Genomic DNA, 14,171 nt, shown 5'->3' on the forward strand with positions numbered 1-14,171 from the left:
GGCCAAAACTTTAAACATCTATATAATTTTAAAATATCAAAATTTTGGAGAATCGTATTCTTCACAAAATTGAAACTGTACATTGACTAGATACATACAACTATTAAGAAGTGAATTATCCACCTTTTATATATATTGTTGATCTATTTAAAGCTAAAATGTAAAAAAAAAATGCATGGATACATTATAATTTTTAACAATAAAAAAGACATAAATGCTAAAAAATATACAAAATTATTAAAATAAAAAACCAGTGACATATATTCATAAGTGTCATATTCAAAGTTTTTCTAAAAAATTAAGATCGTTTTGAATAATACATCTATGCGATGCATTATTTTTTATTTTTCCTCAATAATGGTGCATCACCTATTAGGAAAATTTTTACATATATTATTGTGGACCCCATTAGAAGCTTAAATGTGAAACACAATTATATATATGATTATAATTTATCAAAAATAAAATAAATAAAGCAAAAATAGCACATTGTTCTAAACAAATATTTTATTTTCTTAAACAATGCTCAAAATATATATTGGTAGTAGAAAAAAAAAAGTTTTTAGAACACTGTTTAGAATAGTAAACATCAATGCAACCCTAGAACCCTAGCTAAATGATAAACTAAAAATTTGGATTTCCTAGCAACTATTTTTATAAAAATGGATACATACATTATAAAAATTATTGAAACTCCATCGCAGATAATGTTAGTTGATGTTATAGTTTTGGAACCTTAAAAACAGAAAATGCTCAAACCCTAGAATTCTCCTTGCGATAGCGATAGAATTGAAGCTCAAACGACTTAGTGTTGCTAGCAATGAAACTCAATACTTATAAATGTGGTAGAACTCAACCCTAAATACAATGACGCACGAGGTCAATGATGCTAGGAGGTTGTGAAGTATATTGTGATAATAATAATAATATAACAGGGAGCGTCGAAAGATGAAAGATTATATAACACAAGTTATATCAGTGGGTAAATGCATGATAAAAAATTTGATTTAAGTTAAATCGATTTTTTATCTAATTTAATCCTATGTGAACTCAAATAGTTTTTCAATGTAAATATTATTTATTTAAAAAATAAGATCATTGTTTGGATAATTTTTAAAGTTAAAACGTTCTAAGGAAAAAAAAAAAACTAAAATTAGAAATTTTTTTTCGAAAATTCGTCTTAGATTCAATATATCAATATAAAATCTAATGGAAATGCGGCATTGGTGTCTGAGCATAGGCACGCGAGGCGCACTTCATAGACGTGTGCAGACCCAACTTATGGATCCAACTGACCGTTCGCGTCTATCCGGTATATCGTGGGATAAGTTACTTGGAGTCCATCCGAAATCGATCGATTTGGTGCGGCGACTCCCGCGAGGGCTGTGGAGGCCGCATAGGACGCTTCGTGATCTTGTTTGGAGATCGGTGTTGGCCTCCAAGGATCGGGCTTTTGAGGGCGACCCGGGATCTTGAATTGGAACATGGGTTCGCTTACCAAGGCGCAGGACGTGGTGGCGGAGGAAGAGTGGTCAAGGGAGGTCGTCGTCTACGTGAACGGCGTTCGCAGGGTGTTGCCCGATGGTTTGGCGCACCTCACCGTCCTTCAATACCTGAGAGGTGTGTAATTTGTTGGTTGTTCTAGTTTTGTACTTTCAAGAGCATGCGAGCCCAACGTTTGCTATTCTTTTAACTAAAAGTGCGTTTTTTTTTTTTTTTAGTCTTCGATGTTTTTTATTTTATTTAGTTTTGGTAGTACCGAATTAATTGGAGTCAAATTGATCTTTATATGGTAAACATATTTTGTTTTTGTTCTTTCTGGTTTTCAATGTTTTTATTTTATTTTGGTTTTACCCATTTTTGTCGAACAAAATTGAGGTTTGTTTGGTGAACATATTTTTGTTTTTGGTTCTGGTTCTGCAGTTTGGTCTCTGTTATTGCATAATACAGCTGAAGTGTTCAAGGTTTGCTTTCTTTTAATCTAAATTTTTTTCCTTTTTGTTTTTTGATTGGTTGTGACGTATTCTATAGTGGATTATTTTCTTAATTTTGGTAATACTGATTGAATTTTGGTAGACTATTTTGGTAAATAGTTTTGGTTGTTATTTGGAAACGTTGTCTATGAAATCTTATTTTTGGATTGTGAGGTTTGAATGCATGGAAATTTGAAATTTTGTTTTCTGGCAGCCATCTTGGATTGACCTACAGGGACTTGGATTGAATTCCCTGTTCTTTTCTTCATTGTTTCTTCTATAGTTTTTGTGTAACCACGTCAGCATCATAGGAAGACTCTCCTGTAGAGGAAGAAGGAAGGAAGTGATTTAAGGAGGCAGTAGGTAAAAGGAAGATGAAGGAGACAGAGAGGTTTTGTGGGCCAAGATATGTAAATGCATAACAGTGACGTAGTCCATAACTTCAAAGTTTTAAACAGATAGCCAGATTATCTCCCTAACAAAAATGATCCCAGAGAAAATTAAATTTTGATCTTGAATTTAATTTAAAATTGCCAGTAGATATCTATAATCCTGATGGGAACCATCCATTGCATATGCAACTTCCAACACTTGGTCGAGGTCAATCTTCTGATAGCTTATTTGAACGAGTATAAACAGTTGAAATTCTTTATCTTCAGCTTTAGAGCATCTGCCACTGCCAACCCAGAAAGCTAAATACATGAGAATGTTCTTATGAAAAAAGGTATAAAGATTGTACCTACATTTCAACCACATTAGGCACTGAGTTTAACTCTATGTTAAAAGATACTGATAACATACTTATGTTATCTAGATAACCAAGGAAGAATTGCCACATCCAATCATTTTGCTGGTTATTTGAACTTTATACAAATTTTGGTCTTGGGAAATTAGTCAATGAAGATGTCAGACTTATGAAAAGCTAAATGAACTCACACAAAATAATCACTGAATCAGCATCATGTTTAATGTTAAATTTAGAGATTCATCATGCAATAATTGGTTCAAGTTTTTAAATCACGAGTCAGTGTTGGTTTGGACACCGGTATACCAGGCAGTATAACAAATTGTACTACCCGAGTCAGTGTTGATTTGGTGCTCCATGCCATTCATATTCCACTTGGCTCCAGCATGGATACATACTGTTGGAGGTACTGGCATTTCATGCCGTGTGACACATGATACATGGAACATATCTGTAGCTCATGCTGATAGCACATTATTGTGCATACCATGATATTCATGTTGTAAGTTCATTGTTTGTATTAGTGACATTCTGTAGATTTGATTTTTACCTGCCACAATGTGACAATCAAGAAATGTCCAGGCTTAATCCACAGAAGGAAGCCGTCTTGTTTTATTGTTCGACAGGTTCTGTATGTAATTTATTTAATATGTATTCTTAGTTCTTACTATCAGCATCCTTTAATCCGAGTTCAGTCCTTTGGCTAGTAACTTTGTATTTTAAATAGGAATATGTTCCTTTACTCAGCCTCGTTGATTTATGAACATGTCCAGCAGGTTCTGTATGCAATTTATTTAATATGTATTCTTTGTTCTTACTATCAGTATCCTTTAATCTGAGCTCAGCCCTTTGGCTATTAACTTTGTATTTTAAATAGGAATATGTTCCTTCACTCAGCCTTGTTGATTTATAAACATGTCTTGGACATAGTTGCTGTAGGTTATATGGGTGTTGCAGGAACAATCGTGAGATTTGCTCCTGAAAACTAGCTATGTTATGTTGCATATTTTATTGTACTTCTGTTTGCATGAACTAATAGGTAACCCCACTAATATAATTGTAAAACATCATAAGTTGCAAGTACTGCAATATAAGAAATGTACAAAAGAGTAGAAGTATCTGTGAAGTTAATGAGAACACAGGTAGAAACTTGATAAAACACAATAGAAGGCATTGTAGAATTCAATAAGGCATCTAAAATTCTGAATGGCTGGATTCAAAATGGAAAGTTGATGATGAAATTGATAAAGGTTAGTGCACTGTTCAAGATATGAGTGGGCACTAATTGAATGGGAAGATAGATTGCTATTTTGAACTTCAAATCAACTTTTATATCCTTAACCTTGTGTCACTGTAATATGATCCTGTTCTGGTGGTTTTTGGCACACACAGTTTATTTTTTTTTATGATCTCATTTCACTGCAGGCTTATTTTTCTTTGAAGATTACCTTTAATTTTTTAACAATTTCTTGGATGATTGACTGTTGTTTTTGTGGAGATTTTGATGTTGTTGCAAAACAAATAAAATGATTGAACAAAGGTGTAAATTGGATTTTCTACTGGGTATAGATGTAGGCCTGACTGGAGCTAAGCTCGGCTGTGGCGAAGGTGGCTGTGGAGCTTGTACAGTGATGATTTCTTATTTTGACGAACAATCAAAGAGATCAGTGTGAGAATCTTGTCCCGATTATAACTGGTTAAAATCTGTCTTCTAATCAGTTAAATTTTTGGAAAAAAGTAAAGGATTTTTTTATTTTTTATAGATTTTCTTTATGGTTAGGATGCAAAATATCCTTGGTTATAGAATCAGTTTCTTCTGTTGCTGACTTTATGTTTAGCAATCTATTTAAGTGAGAAATTTGGTTTTTCTTCACCCATACATCTATGAGATTTTCTTTGTTGTGCTTTTCATCATTTAACTAAGCTATTGTGTTATTTTTTAAGCAACCTAGAGATATAAGATGTTCTAATTAAAAGTTCAGCTTTGTGATAGTAGAACTCATGTGCAGGCACCATGCGATAAATGCATGCTTGGCTCCATTATATTCTGTCGAAGGAATGCATGTAATAACAGTGGAAGGAATTGGGAATAGTCAACGTGGCTTGCATCCTATCCAGGTATTGTTTTTCTCTTCAATGCATATATTATTTATCCAATGCATGTAAGAACAGTAGATGGACAGAGACCATCAGCGACCCTTGCACCCTATCAAGGTAGTGTATCTTCATCAATGCATATTTACTTTGCATGATGCATCAAATTAACACAAAACTCGAAAGAGAAAAAAGGAATCCATTTCTTGGGTTATTTTAGCAAGTAGCTGATTAGACAAAATGAAAAAAAGTAGAAAAACATTATCAAGCGTAAGAATTGTCTTCTTTGTATCAGACTTCTCACTGGTGTTTGGTTGGACTATGATTATCAGTGTGGTTCAGTCTGACCTGTATCAAGCAATGCGCCACTGGAAAATGAAAAGAAACAAAAAGAGCGAGAAAAATGGAATGGAGCATACAAGATGCAGATTGTCCTCTTCCTGCACTTGAACTGACACAGACCCAGCCATCTCTGCTCTCTTGATCACTACCTTCATGTGAATAGAACCCCAAAAATGGAAGGCTAGATTTCAGAGTAGATTGACCTTGAAAGGATCTTTCTCGGCTTGACTAATTGAAATTTTTTTCCCCACTACTTTTAGGTCAGAAGTTAAGTGTTTGGGCCTAAATTAAACTTCTTTATGGTTTCAATGAAAGAGTTAAATCTTTGTCAGGCATCAATAGGCAATGTATGGAATACCACCTCATTTCTGGTGGACTATGACCTGATCAAAGTCGGTCTGAAATACACTGCCCAACATGGGGAATATCCTGCAAAACAGGAATTCCTGATTAAGAGTTATTGGTTTCGAATCAACATGAACAGATAGCTATGCTGGATGATACCTTTCATTTTAGATGAGAATTACTCTTAAAACTTGAAGTAACCCTTCATGAAATGTGATTATTCTGTTGGCTATCTTCAACAGAGCATCTTCAAATGTATAACAGCCACATCGATATTATATAATTCTCAGAAAGCAGGTTATGATTTATCTGATACTTGGGGAGTTCAGGTCACAGTTGGTCAGGTATAACTGCCTAATATGTGCATTATCCTGCAAAGCATGAATTCTTGATTACTTGGTTTCTTAGTAACTTGAACATTTAGCTAGGTTGGATGGTGCCTTGCATCTTAGATGAGAAATACTCTTAAAACTTAATGTAGTTAACTGTTTATGAAAATTTTTTATTTCTTTGCTATTTGTAAATGGTACAATAATAAAATCTCAATTATTTGGGATTGGCTACATGCATCTTTTGCCACCACTGAGTTTTATAAAAAGATAATATCATCTTTAAATTAATAGTATTTAAATTTTTATTTATGATTTCTAATGTCTTTTTAGATCTCCCTTTACCTCTACTCATACCACTAATATTAATTCACATCTTTATACTACAATATCTATAGATCTCCTTAGCATTAATCCAAACCATCTTAAAGGATTTTCCCTCATCTTACCAATAAATTTCATCCTCTATGATAAATCTCATCCTCTATTGGAGTTGCATTTAATTGTTCACAAGTAAAAATATTTTTTTCTATTTTTATATGTAATTTTGTACATCCACCTCAACATTCTTATCTTAGGGACAAAACTTTTTGTATATATTGTTTCTTAACTATCCAATATCAGAACCATAAAACCTTGGTATGCAATACCGAATGGTACCACCCGGTACGAGCGGTACGTACCGGTCCGACAGCATACCGGTACGCGGACCGCCCGGTACCGGATGGAACGTGCTACAGTGCTATAGTATTATACTGTAGCAGTGCTACAGTGCTACAGTAAGGAAGAAAATATATAGAATTGTTTGGTACACCCTAGTGTACCTCTCGGTACGGACTAGTGTACCACTTGGTACGCCCTAGTGTACCACTCGGTATGCCGGTACCGTACCGTACCGAGCCAACCTCGAAACACCGGTACGGTACGGTATTGCATACCTTGCATAAAATATCTTTGATCTAATAATGGTTTTATAAAATTTTTCATAGGTAGAACTTCTATGCCCCAATCTATTTCAACCATATGTTTTTTTTCATAATATTTTGATGTATCTCTCCATTTTGTTGAATATCAAAAAATTTTACTTAATGAAACCTAACAAAAGCAACTCTATTCGACAAAGGCCTAAGCCTAAGCCTCACAAAGTTGGTCCTTGACAGATCTAAAAAGCTAAATTTAAAATTTCCTTATTATAACCTAGAAATTCGATTCATTTATGGCTTAGATACACTTTATTCTCATCTAAATATAATTTATATAACAATAAATTAGGAAAAAAATCTAAAAAATAATTTTTATTTTCTGATCATTTTGTGAATTTTGTTGGTACTGACCTGTCTGTACCGGTCCGCCCACGGGCCGATACTACTGGTTGATACAGCACAACGGTCCTTGTTCTAGTTCAACTCTTAGATGTGGAAGATGTTGATGCCCAATTTCAGCAAATGTTTCTGAATATCTTGTCAACTGCAACTGGTTTCCTTCTCTGCTTCGATATGGGATGAAATTGTGGCTTGTTTAATAAACAGCAGCCTGTTGCACACCTACAAAGTATCCAACTCAATTGCTGTTTCCTGGAACAGTACCACAGAGAAGGCTCCAAAAGCATGGTAGCTTAATGCAATTTGGCATAAGGGTGAAATCCTATGACATACCATTATTTTATTGCTTGCAGTTTCAAAGAATCTACTGACTTGACACTATTTAGTAAAGACAATTCCCAGTCAATCATAGTATTGTTCCTCTTTTTATATTCAGAAACAGGCTTTTGTTGGAAGATGAATTGAAATGAACAACAGAATTATAAGGATGATTTATGCAATCCAGAGCATAAAACTTTCACTAGCTGCTAGTGTATAATTCATTTAGTGGGAAGGAACTACATAATCTTCAAGATTGTTGCTGAAGTCTTGGTTACACAAATCACAGAAACAATTCAACTAAAGTCTTCTTTGACTTTTAGTGTGAAATTGGATGCATTCTTTTGGATTGGTTTCGCCCAAAAAATACAAAAGCCTGTAGTTGGGCACCTATCTGAAGGATCTCCAACCCATTTGGCATCAACAGGGGCACACAACTCTAAAGAGGGCATGATGGAAAAACCGACAGCTCAAGAGGGGGATAAAGGGCTATTGAGTGTTGAAACTACTCATTTCTCTTTCTCAATTCATTCAAGTTGTACCACTCCTTGTGGAGTAGATCTGGCATCCAATGAACCACTTTTTAACCAGGGAACAAGAGAATTCCCACTACCGCTGGCAGGCCAGTGGGGCCATGAGCATGGTGGTAATGGGCTTCCCAAAAAGCCGGCTCGAGCCTGCATCAGCATAGAATGAATGGGACAGCCCTAGTGTTGTGATGGCAAAGAGAATGGGTTGCAGGCAGATAAAAGCGGATATGGAGATTTGGATCACCCAATTTTCAGTATTCATTAGAAGTGATCTCATGAAGTCTTCAAGTAAAGCACGAGATAGTTAAGTGCTGCCTGGGGAAAGTTTCCAAGTAGGTCCAGTAGAGCTTTACTTGTCTTCAGTTATTAATAACTGAACTTGCTTAAGAGAAGGCTGAAAGCATTCCCTTTTATTAAACACACATACTTATCTTATCCAACTGGATAAGATTCTACACCACTGAGAGACCCGATCTCATGATGTTGATTGTTTTCTGTTGATGGTCCGAGGGATGTCTCATTTTCTGTTTTCGGTGAAGGATAATGAATTTGACATGGCTGGTGTTGTGGCTAATTATTATGGTTTATTGGTTTTCATTGATGCAAAGTTGATTTTATTCTGCTCTCCTGTAAATGTGTGTACTTGAGTAGTTGGGAAGGGAGTGTCTCCCACTAGTGGTTGGTAGTTTTACTTTGGGGAGTTGTGATGGTTGGAAATGAGTTGAGAATTGTAGATGTTAAGCTCTTACTGGGAAGATAGCCAATAACCCTCAGATTTCCTATGCATCAATAAAAGCCAAAGAGAAATATGTTGTGTAATAGTGGATAATCTTGACAAAGGGAAAATCTTCCCACCCTGAACATATGGTTAGACTAAAATGGCTAGTTTCTCACTCAAAAGGCTTGTCTGTTCATAACTAACCATGTTTGCTAATCCAGTCTACTTGGGTCAAGACTGGCCTTTCTTGGTCTCAATCTTGGGTTAGCTCAAGATTTTTATCCAGACATGGGCACTTAAAAGTTAAAACCTTGCATTCTAGTTTTTGGCTTGTACCATTACATACTGAACTTGTGATTCTCATGGTGACAAATGGTTTATTGTGATCTTTTACATTTATAATTAGTTGGTTATTCTTATACTCAGTAATAAATATAGGAGTTGAGGTTTTTTTTTTAATGTATAAGAAAGGAGTTTCATGATGTCTTTATGCTTGAAAATCATAATAATTATTTAAGAATTAAAATCAGTGAATGGTATAAGCTCGTTTTGTGTTCTTTCTTTCAAACAATAGGACAACTTTTTAACTGTTTATATCTGTCCCTTATCTCAATCACTAGTTTTCTCATTTCGAGCACCAATGTCAAAATGCTTGTCATGTTTGTTTTGTGTTTGTCTCAGATACCAGCACTTGTTAGACCCTTCTTAAATGTCAAGTAGTTTAAATATGTTAGGATTTTTATCACATCCATACACTTGTTAACACAGCCCATACACTACACTGTTGAGAGCCTTGTTCGCTGGGCTATCCTTTTTCATGCTTTCATGTCAGATGCTAAAATCATTCATGTATGGCTTCTGGCTTCAGTACTTGTCAAAAATTCGTAATATATATTATTTGGAATTTCGATATGCCCTATTGTGTGTGTGTGTTTCAAGTTCTTAAAAGAATGTTTGCTTCTTATATGAACGATTGTTATGTTTCTGTATCTTCTTACATATGATGATTACATATATTTTATACAGTACTAAGTGCATTATTACAGGAACATGAAAATATATTTACATTAGTAGATGTCATGTCATTCTGTATGATGCCCTACTTTTACAAGATTTGTCATGTTAGCCTGTCCCTATTTATCATGTTCATCTCCTCCTAGCTTATCAAAGTCTTTTTAATAACTTTGCAAAACTTGGTTCAGTGTTGCTAGGAACCTGCTCAATTCTATGTTGATCTGTTTGTCTCAATTGATTGTTGGAATCATAAAGACTTATTGCTTCGTTTTATTGATAAATTCTATGCAGGAATCCTTAGCTCAAGCTCATGGTTCACAATGTGGCTTTTGCACTCCTGGATTTGTCATGTCAATGTATGCACTACTAAGATCATCTGGTGAACCACCTACTGAAGAGCAGATTGAAGAAAGCCTTGCTGGAAATTTGTGCCGCTGCACGGGTTATAGACCAATTCTTGATGCTTTTCGTGTCTTTGCTAAAACTGATGATTTATTATACGCTAAGACATCTTTGGAAAGCACCTCAGCTGGTGACTTAATTTGTCCTTCTAGTGGAAAACCATGCTCCTGTGGGAAAGGTACAGCTAACAGGAGGGACAACTCAGTTTGTGTCAAGCAATACAGCCCTGTCTTGTACAACAAAATTGATGGGAGTTTGTACTTTGAGAAGGAACTTATCTTCCCACCAGAGCTTATTTTAAGGAAAAATATGCCTCTGTGTTTGCATGGTTTTGGTGGAGTTAAGTGGTACAGACCTCTTAAACTTCAGCATGTATTAGATTTGAAGTCACGTTATCCAGATGCCAAACTTGTCGTTGGTAATACTGAAGTAGGTATCGAGACAAAATTCAAAAATTCCCAGTACCCAGTTTTAATATCTGTCACACATGTGCCAGAGCTTAACATATTAAGCATGAATGAAAATGAACTTGAGATCGGTGCTTCTGTTAGGCTAACTCTACTTCAGCAATTTCTTAGAAAGGTTATAATGCAACATCCTGTTGAAGAAACCTCATCATGCAAGGCCATTCTGAGGCAGCTGAAATGGTTCGCTGGAAATCAGATAAAGAATGTTGCTTCTGTCGGTGGAAATATCTGCACTGCTAGTCCAATATCAGACTTGAATCCACTTTGGATGGCTGCAGGAGCAATTATGCGGATCATGAACTGCAAAGGAAATGTTAGGACCATACCTGCAAAAGAGTTTTTTCTTGGTTACCGCAAAGTTGATCTTGCAAATGATGAAGTTTTACTCTCAGTTTTTCTACCATGGACTAGAAGTTTGGAATTTGTCAAAGAGTTCAAGCAAGCACACCGAAGGGAGGATGATATTGCACTTGTTAATGCTGGCATGCGTGTGCTTCTTAAACAAGATTGTGGAATCTGGGAAGTTTCTGATGTTTCCATTATTTATGGAGGGGTTGCCCCAGTTTCCTTAATTGCATCAAAAACTCAGAGTTTTCTCAGAAAAAAGAAATGGGACAATAACTTGTTGCAGGGTGCACTGAAAATTTTGCAAGAGGATATTGTACTTACAGAAGATGCACCGGGTGGAATGATTGAATTCCGCAAATCCCTAATTTTAAGTTTTTTCTTCAAATTTTTTTCATGGGTTACAAATGAGATGTATGAGAAAGGATCTTTCAGTGAAGGCTTGCATGGAAAACATCTATCAGCCATACAGGCTTATTCGAGACCACAAACTAGTGGAATTCAGAGCTATGACCTGACAAGACATGAGACAGCTGTGGGACAACCTGCAATTCATCTTTCATCAAAACTACAGGTAATAATATAGTTATTTTGTCACGTCTCTTGTCTAACCTTCATTTTTCTTGAAGACAATGTATAGTGAATGCATGTGAGTCCTTACACTGAGTTTTATCATCTAGTCATTTTGTTGATACGGGTCTTTATCATGCAATGTCATCTCATCTATTAGTGTATTGTTTAATTTTTATGGTACACTTTGTTTGTGATTAAAATTATGTAGTTGAGTAGCACAAGGCTTTACACTTCCTTGGAAAGTTGGTATGTTGATAGACTCAATTTTTGGAAGTAATCCCTTATTTCCAGAAGTAATCCTTAATTACAGAAGTAATCCCAGCTCAGATGGATTGTCTTGTAGCTGTAACTGAATGATAGAGATTTAAGTCTGGTAGTCTAGTACCATAAAGTCTTTAAGAAAAAGCAAATACCACCGATTAGGAAAGCATTCTGAAGATTTTGTGGTTGCATCTTAAAGCTCTTCACGATGACGGAGTAGAAATTGTACCTAAGTTGAACAGAAATTGGATTTTGTTTGTTTTCAGATTTGGCAATTGAACTGAAATCCATTGATAAAAAATGTAGAATTTCTGAAATTTAGTGGATTGATGAATTTAAGGGAATCTCAAAGTATTTCTGGCTGTTTGAGAGACATGAGAAATTTTATCTATAGGATGCTAAATTCTGAATGTCTGAAACCATGCAGAAAATCCATACTGAACTCTTAGCAGAATGATTGTTGACTGTATCTCTGGGCATGGGAACAAGCCTTTCCATTTTTATATTTGGTCTCCTTCTACAAGAAATAAAATTGATATATGCCCTTATTGGTGTGAATATGTCATAGGGGACGAAAAGTTGGTGTGATTATATGCTTCCATTTGTGTATCCCGTGTTTGTTTTCCATTTCGTTCCATTGCGTTACTTATATCCTCTGAAATAATCTCATTGCACAAAGTGATCAAAGTTTGAAGCTTCTAATCATCTCTTTGGTAGGTGCTGTAAGTTGTGTTGCATCAACTTGTGATATGGCGGTGACCCTGGATTTTTCTTTTCTTGTCATGACTTCTCAGCAACCCCAGCCAACAATTCTTGATATTACAAATTACTAAATGCTTTGCAGTAGTTTGATACTTTGATCTAGAAAGGGGATGAGTATAATCTGAATTATTTCATGGAGTATTTTTTTAGGTTTAGTATTTCCTCGTTTTTGTGAAGTTTCTCACATAGACTATGATCATTAACCAAACTAGGACAAAGAATGTGTGGCAGAGACCAAGCCCTTTCTATTATTGTCTTTTTGGTGCAATAATACTATCCTTGAAGCCTCTCATTGATGTTGATGGAATGAAATGGACCATTTTAGCTAAAGTTTTTCTACTTTTCCAATAATTTTTACTCTTCCATTTTCCTGTTGTACCATCTTTAACTTATGTAACATGTGAAAAAAAAATCAAATGCTGTCATACTTCCATCATACTCCTATAGATCATCTACCTATTTTAGTTTAATACAGTTAACTATGTCTAGATTAAGTTGGTTCACCTTGCTCCATGTATTTCTTCTTGCTCCGACTCTGGCCTAAATTAAGTGTGCTGTTTTGATAGTTCTGATGATGTAATTATGTAAATAAACTTCCAATTTATTTCCAACCTTGTTCCTTGTTGTTTGTCACTCTAATCTATTATTTATTATTTTTCATAAATCAATTACACCATTAAGGAAGCAAAAATTCAACTGGTTTATTGACCTATCCCAAGGGAAAAAGATGAAGTTATGTTATACTAATTTTTGCCAGTCTTGCTACCTTGACACTATATTGGAGCTCTGGCTGACATTTTCTCAAGCGTAAGTGGCAAATACTGTTTCATATTTTGTTACAATATGTGGTCATATTGGGGACACAAGCATCTTACAGTGACATATTTCATTTTAGAATATTTTGTTGATTATTAGATTGAATACTAGGAAGTTGCAACCCTCATAACATACATATTTATTTAAGTCATATATGCATATTAATTTGACGTATTCACTCTTGGTGATCATTCTCTGGTCTTTTTTATTCAATTTTTATGATGGGAAGGACTTGTAATATATTCTGTCATTGGACGACAACAAGATAGTTGCTACTTAATACTTTAACTGTTGATCAGAATATGGTGACGGAAACAATTAGATAGAATTTTATATAAGGTGACAAATTTGTCTAGCTTTGTTGCTTATGATTCTATATATCCATTATTATATGCCTGCTTTAGAGACTAACAAATAGGAACACAAAATGTTTCTTTTTTTCCTTCTATACATAAATGACCACCTTTTTTTCTAATTATAAACTGTCCTCAGGTTACGGGTGAGGCTGAATATATTGATGACATGCCACATCCTCCACAAGCTTTACATGCTGCTTTAATATTGAGTAAAAGGGCTCATGCACGAATTTTGTCTATAGATGATGTTCTGGCCAAGTCTTCACCTGGATTTGTTGGTCTGTTCCTTTACAGAGACATCCCTGGAAGTAATAAACTTGGTGTAATTCTCAAAGACGAGGAACTATTTGCTTCAGACATTGTTACTTGTGTTGGACAGGTATAAATCCATACAAAAAATACCAAGTGTTTATGCTTTACTTACTTTTAGATTTTTGTGTCAGGCCTAAAAGACAAGTA

At 35.0% G+C, this 14,171-nt stretch overlaps 1 protein-coding gene across 4 annotated transcripts in view; it reads left to right on the forward strand.

Annotated features, from left to right (window-relative positions):
- Positions 1-1,298: 1,298 nt before the first annotated feature.
- LOC135585405 (xanthine dehydrogenase-like) overlaps positions 1,299-14,171 on the forward strand; it is a 32,598-nt gene continuing 19,725 nt past the window's right edge. Inside the window, exons 1-6 of one of the 4 annotated variants that reach the window (XM_065155748.1) lie at positions 1,299-1,620; positions 4,288-4,387; positions 4,728-4,836; positions 5,742-5,843; positions 10,022-11,518; positions 13,849-14,091. In XM_065155748.1, coding sequence (XP_065011820.1) covers positions 1,485-1,620; positions 4,288-4,387; positions 4,728-4,836; positions 5,742-5,843; positions 10,022-11,518; positions 13,849-14,091 — 2,187 coding nt within the window. In that variant the 5' untranslated portion in view covers positions 1,299-1,484. The remainder of the gene's footprint in view (positions 1,621-4,287; positions 4,388-4,727; positions 4,837-5,741; positions 5,844-10,021; positions 11,519-13,848; positions 14,092-14,171) is intronic. The other 3 variants (XM_065155746.1, XM_065155745.1, XM_065155747.1) reach the window with 3 other exon arrangements.

The sequence above is a fragment of the Musa acuminata genome, chromosome BXJ3-6 (assembly GCF_036884655.1).
Source record: "Musa acuminata AAA Group cultivar baxijiao chromosome BXJ3-6, Cavendish_Baxijiao_AAA, whole genome shotgun sequence".
Lineage (NCBI taxonomy): Eukaryota > Viridiplantae > Streptophyta > Magnoliopsida > Zingiberales > Musaceae > Musa > Musa acuminata.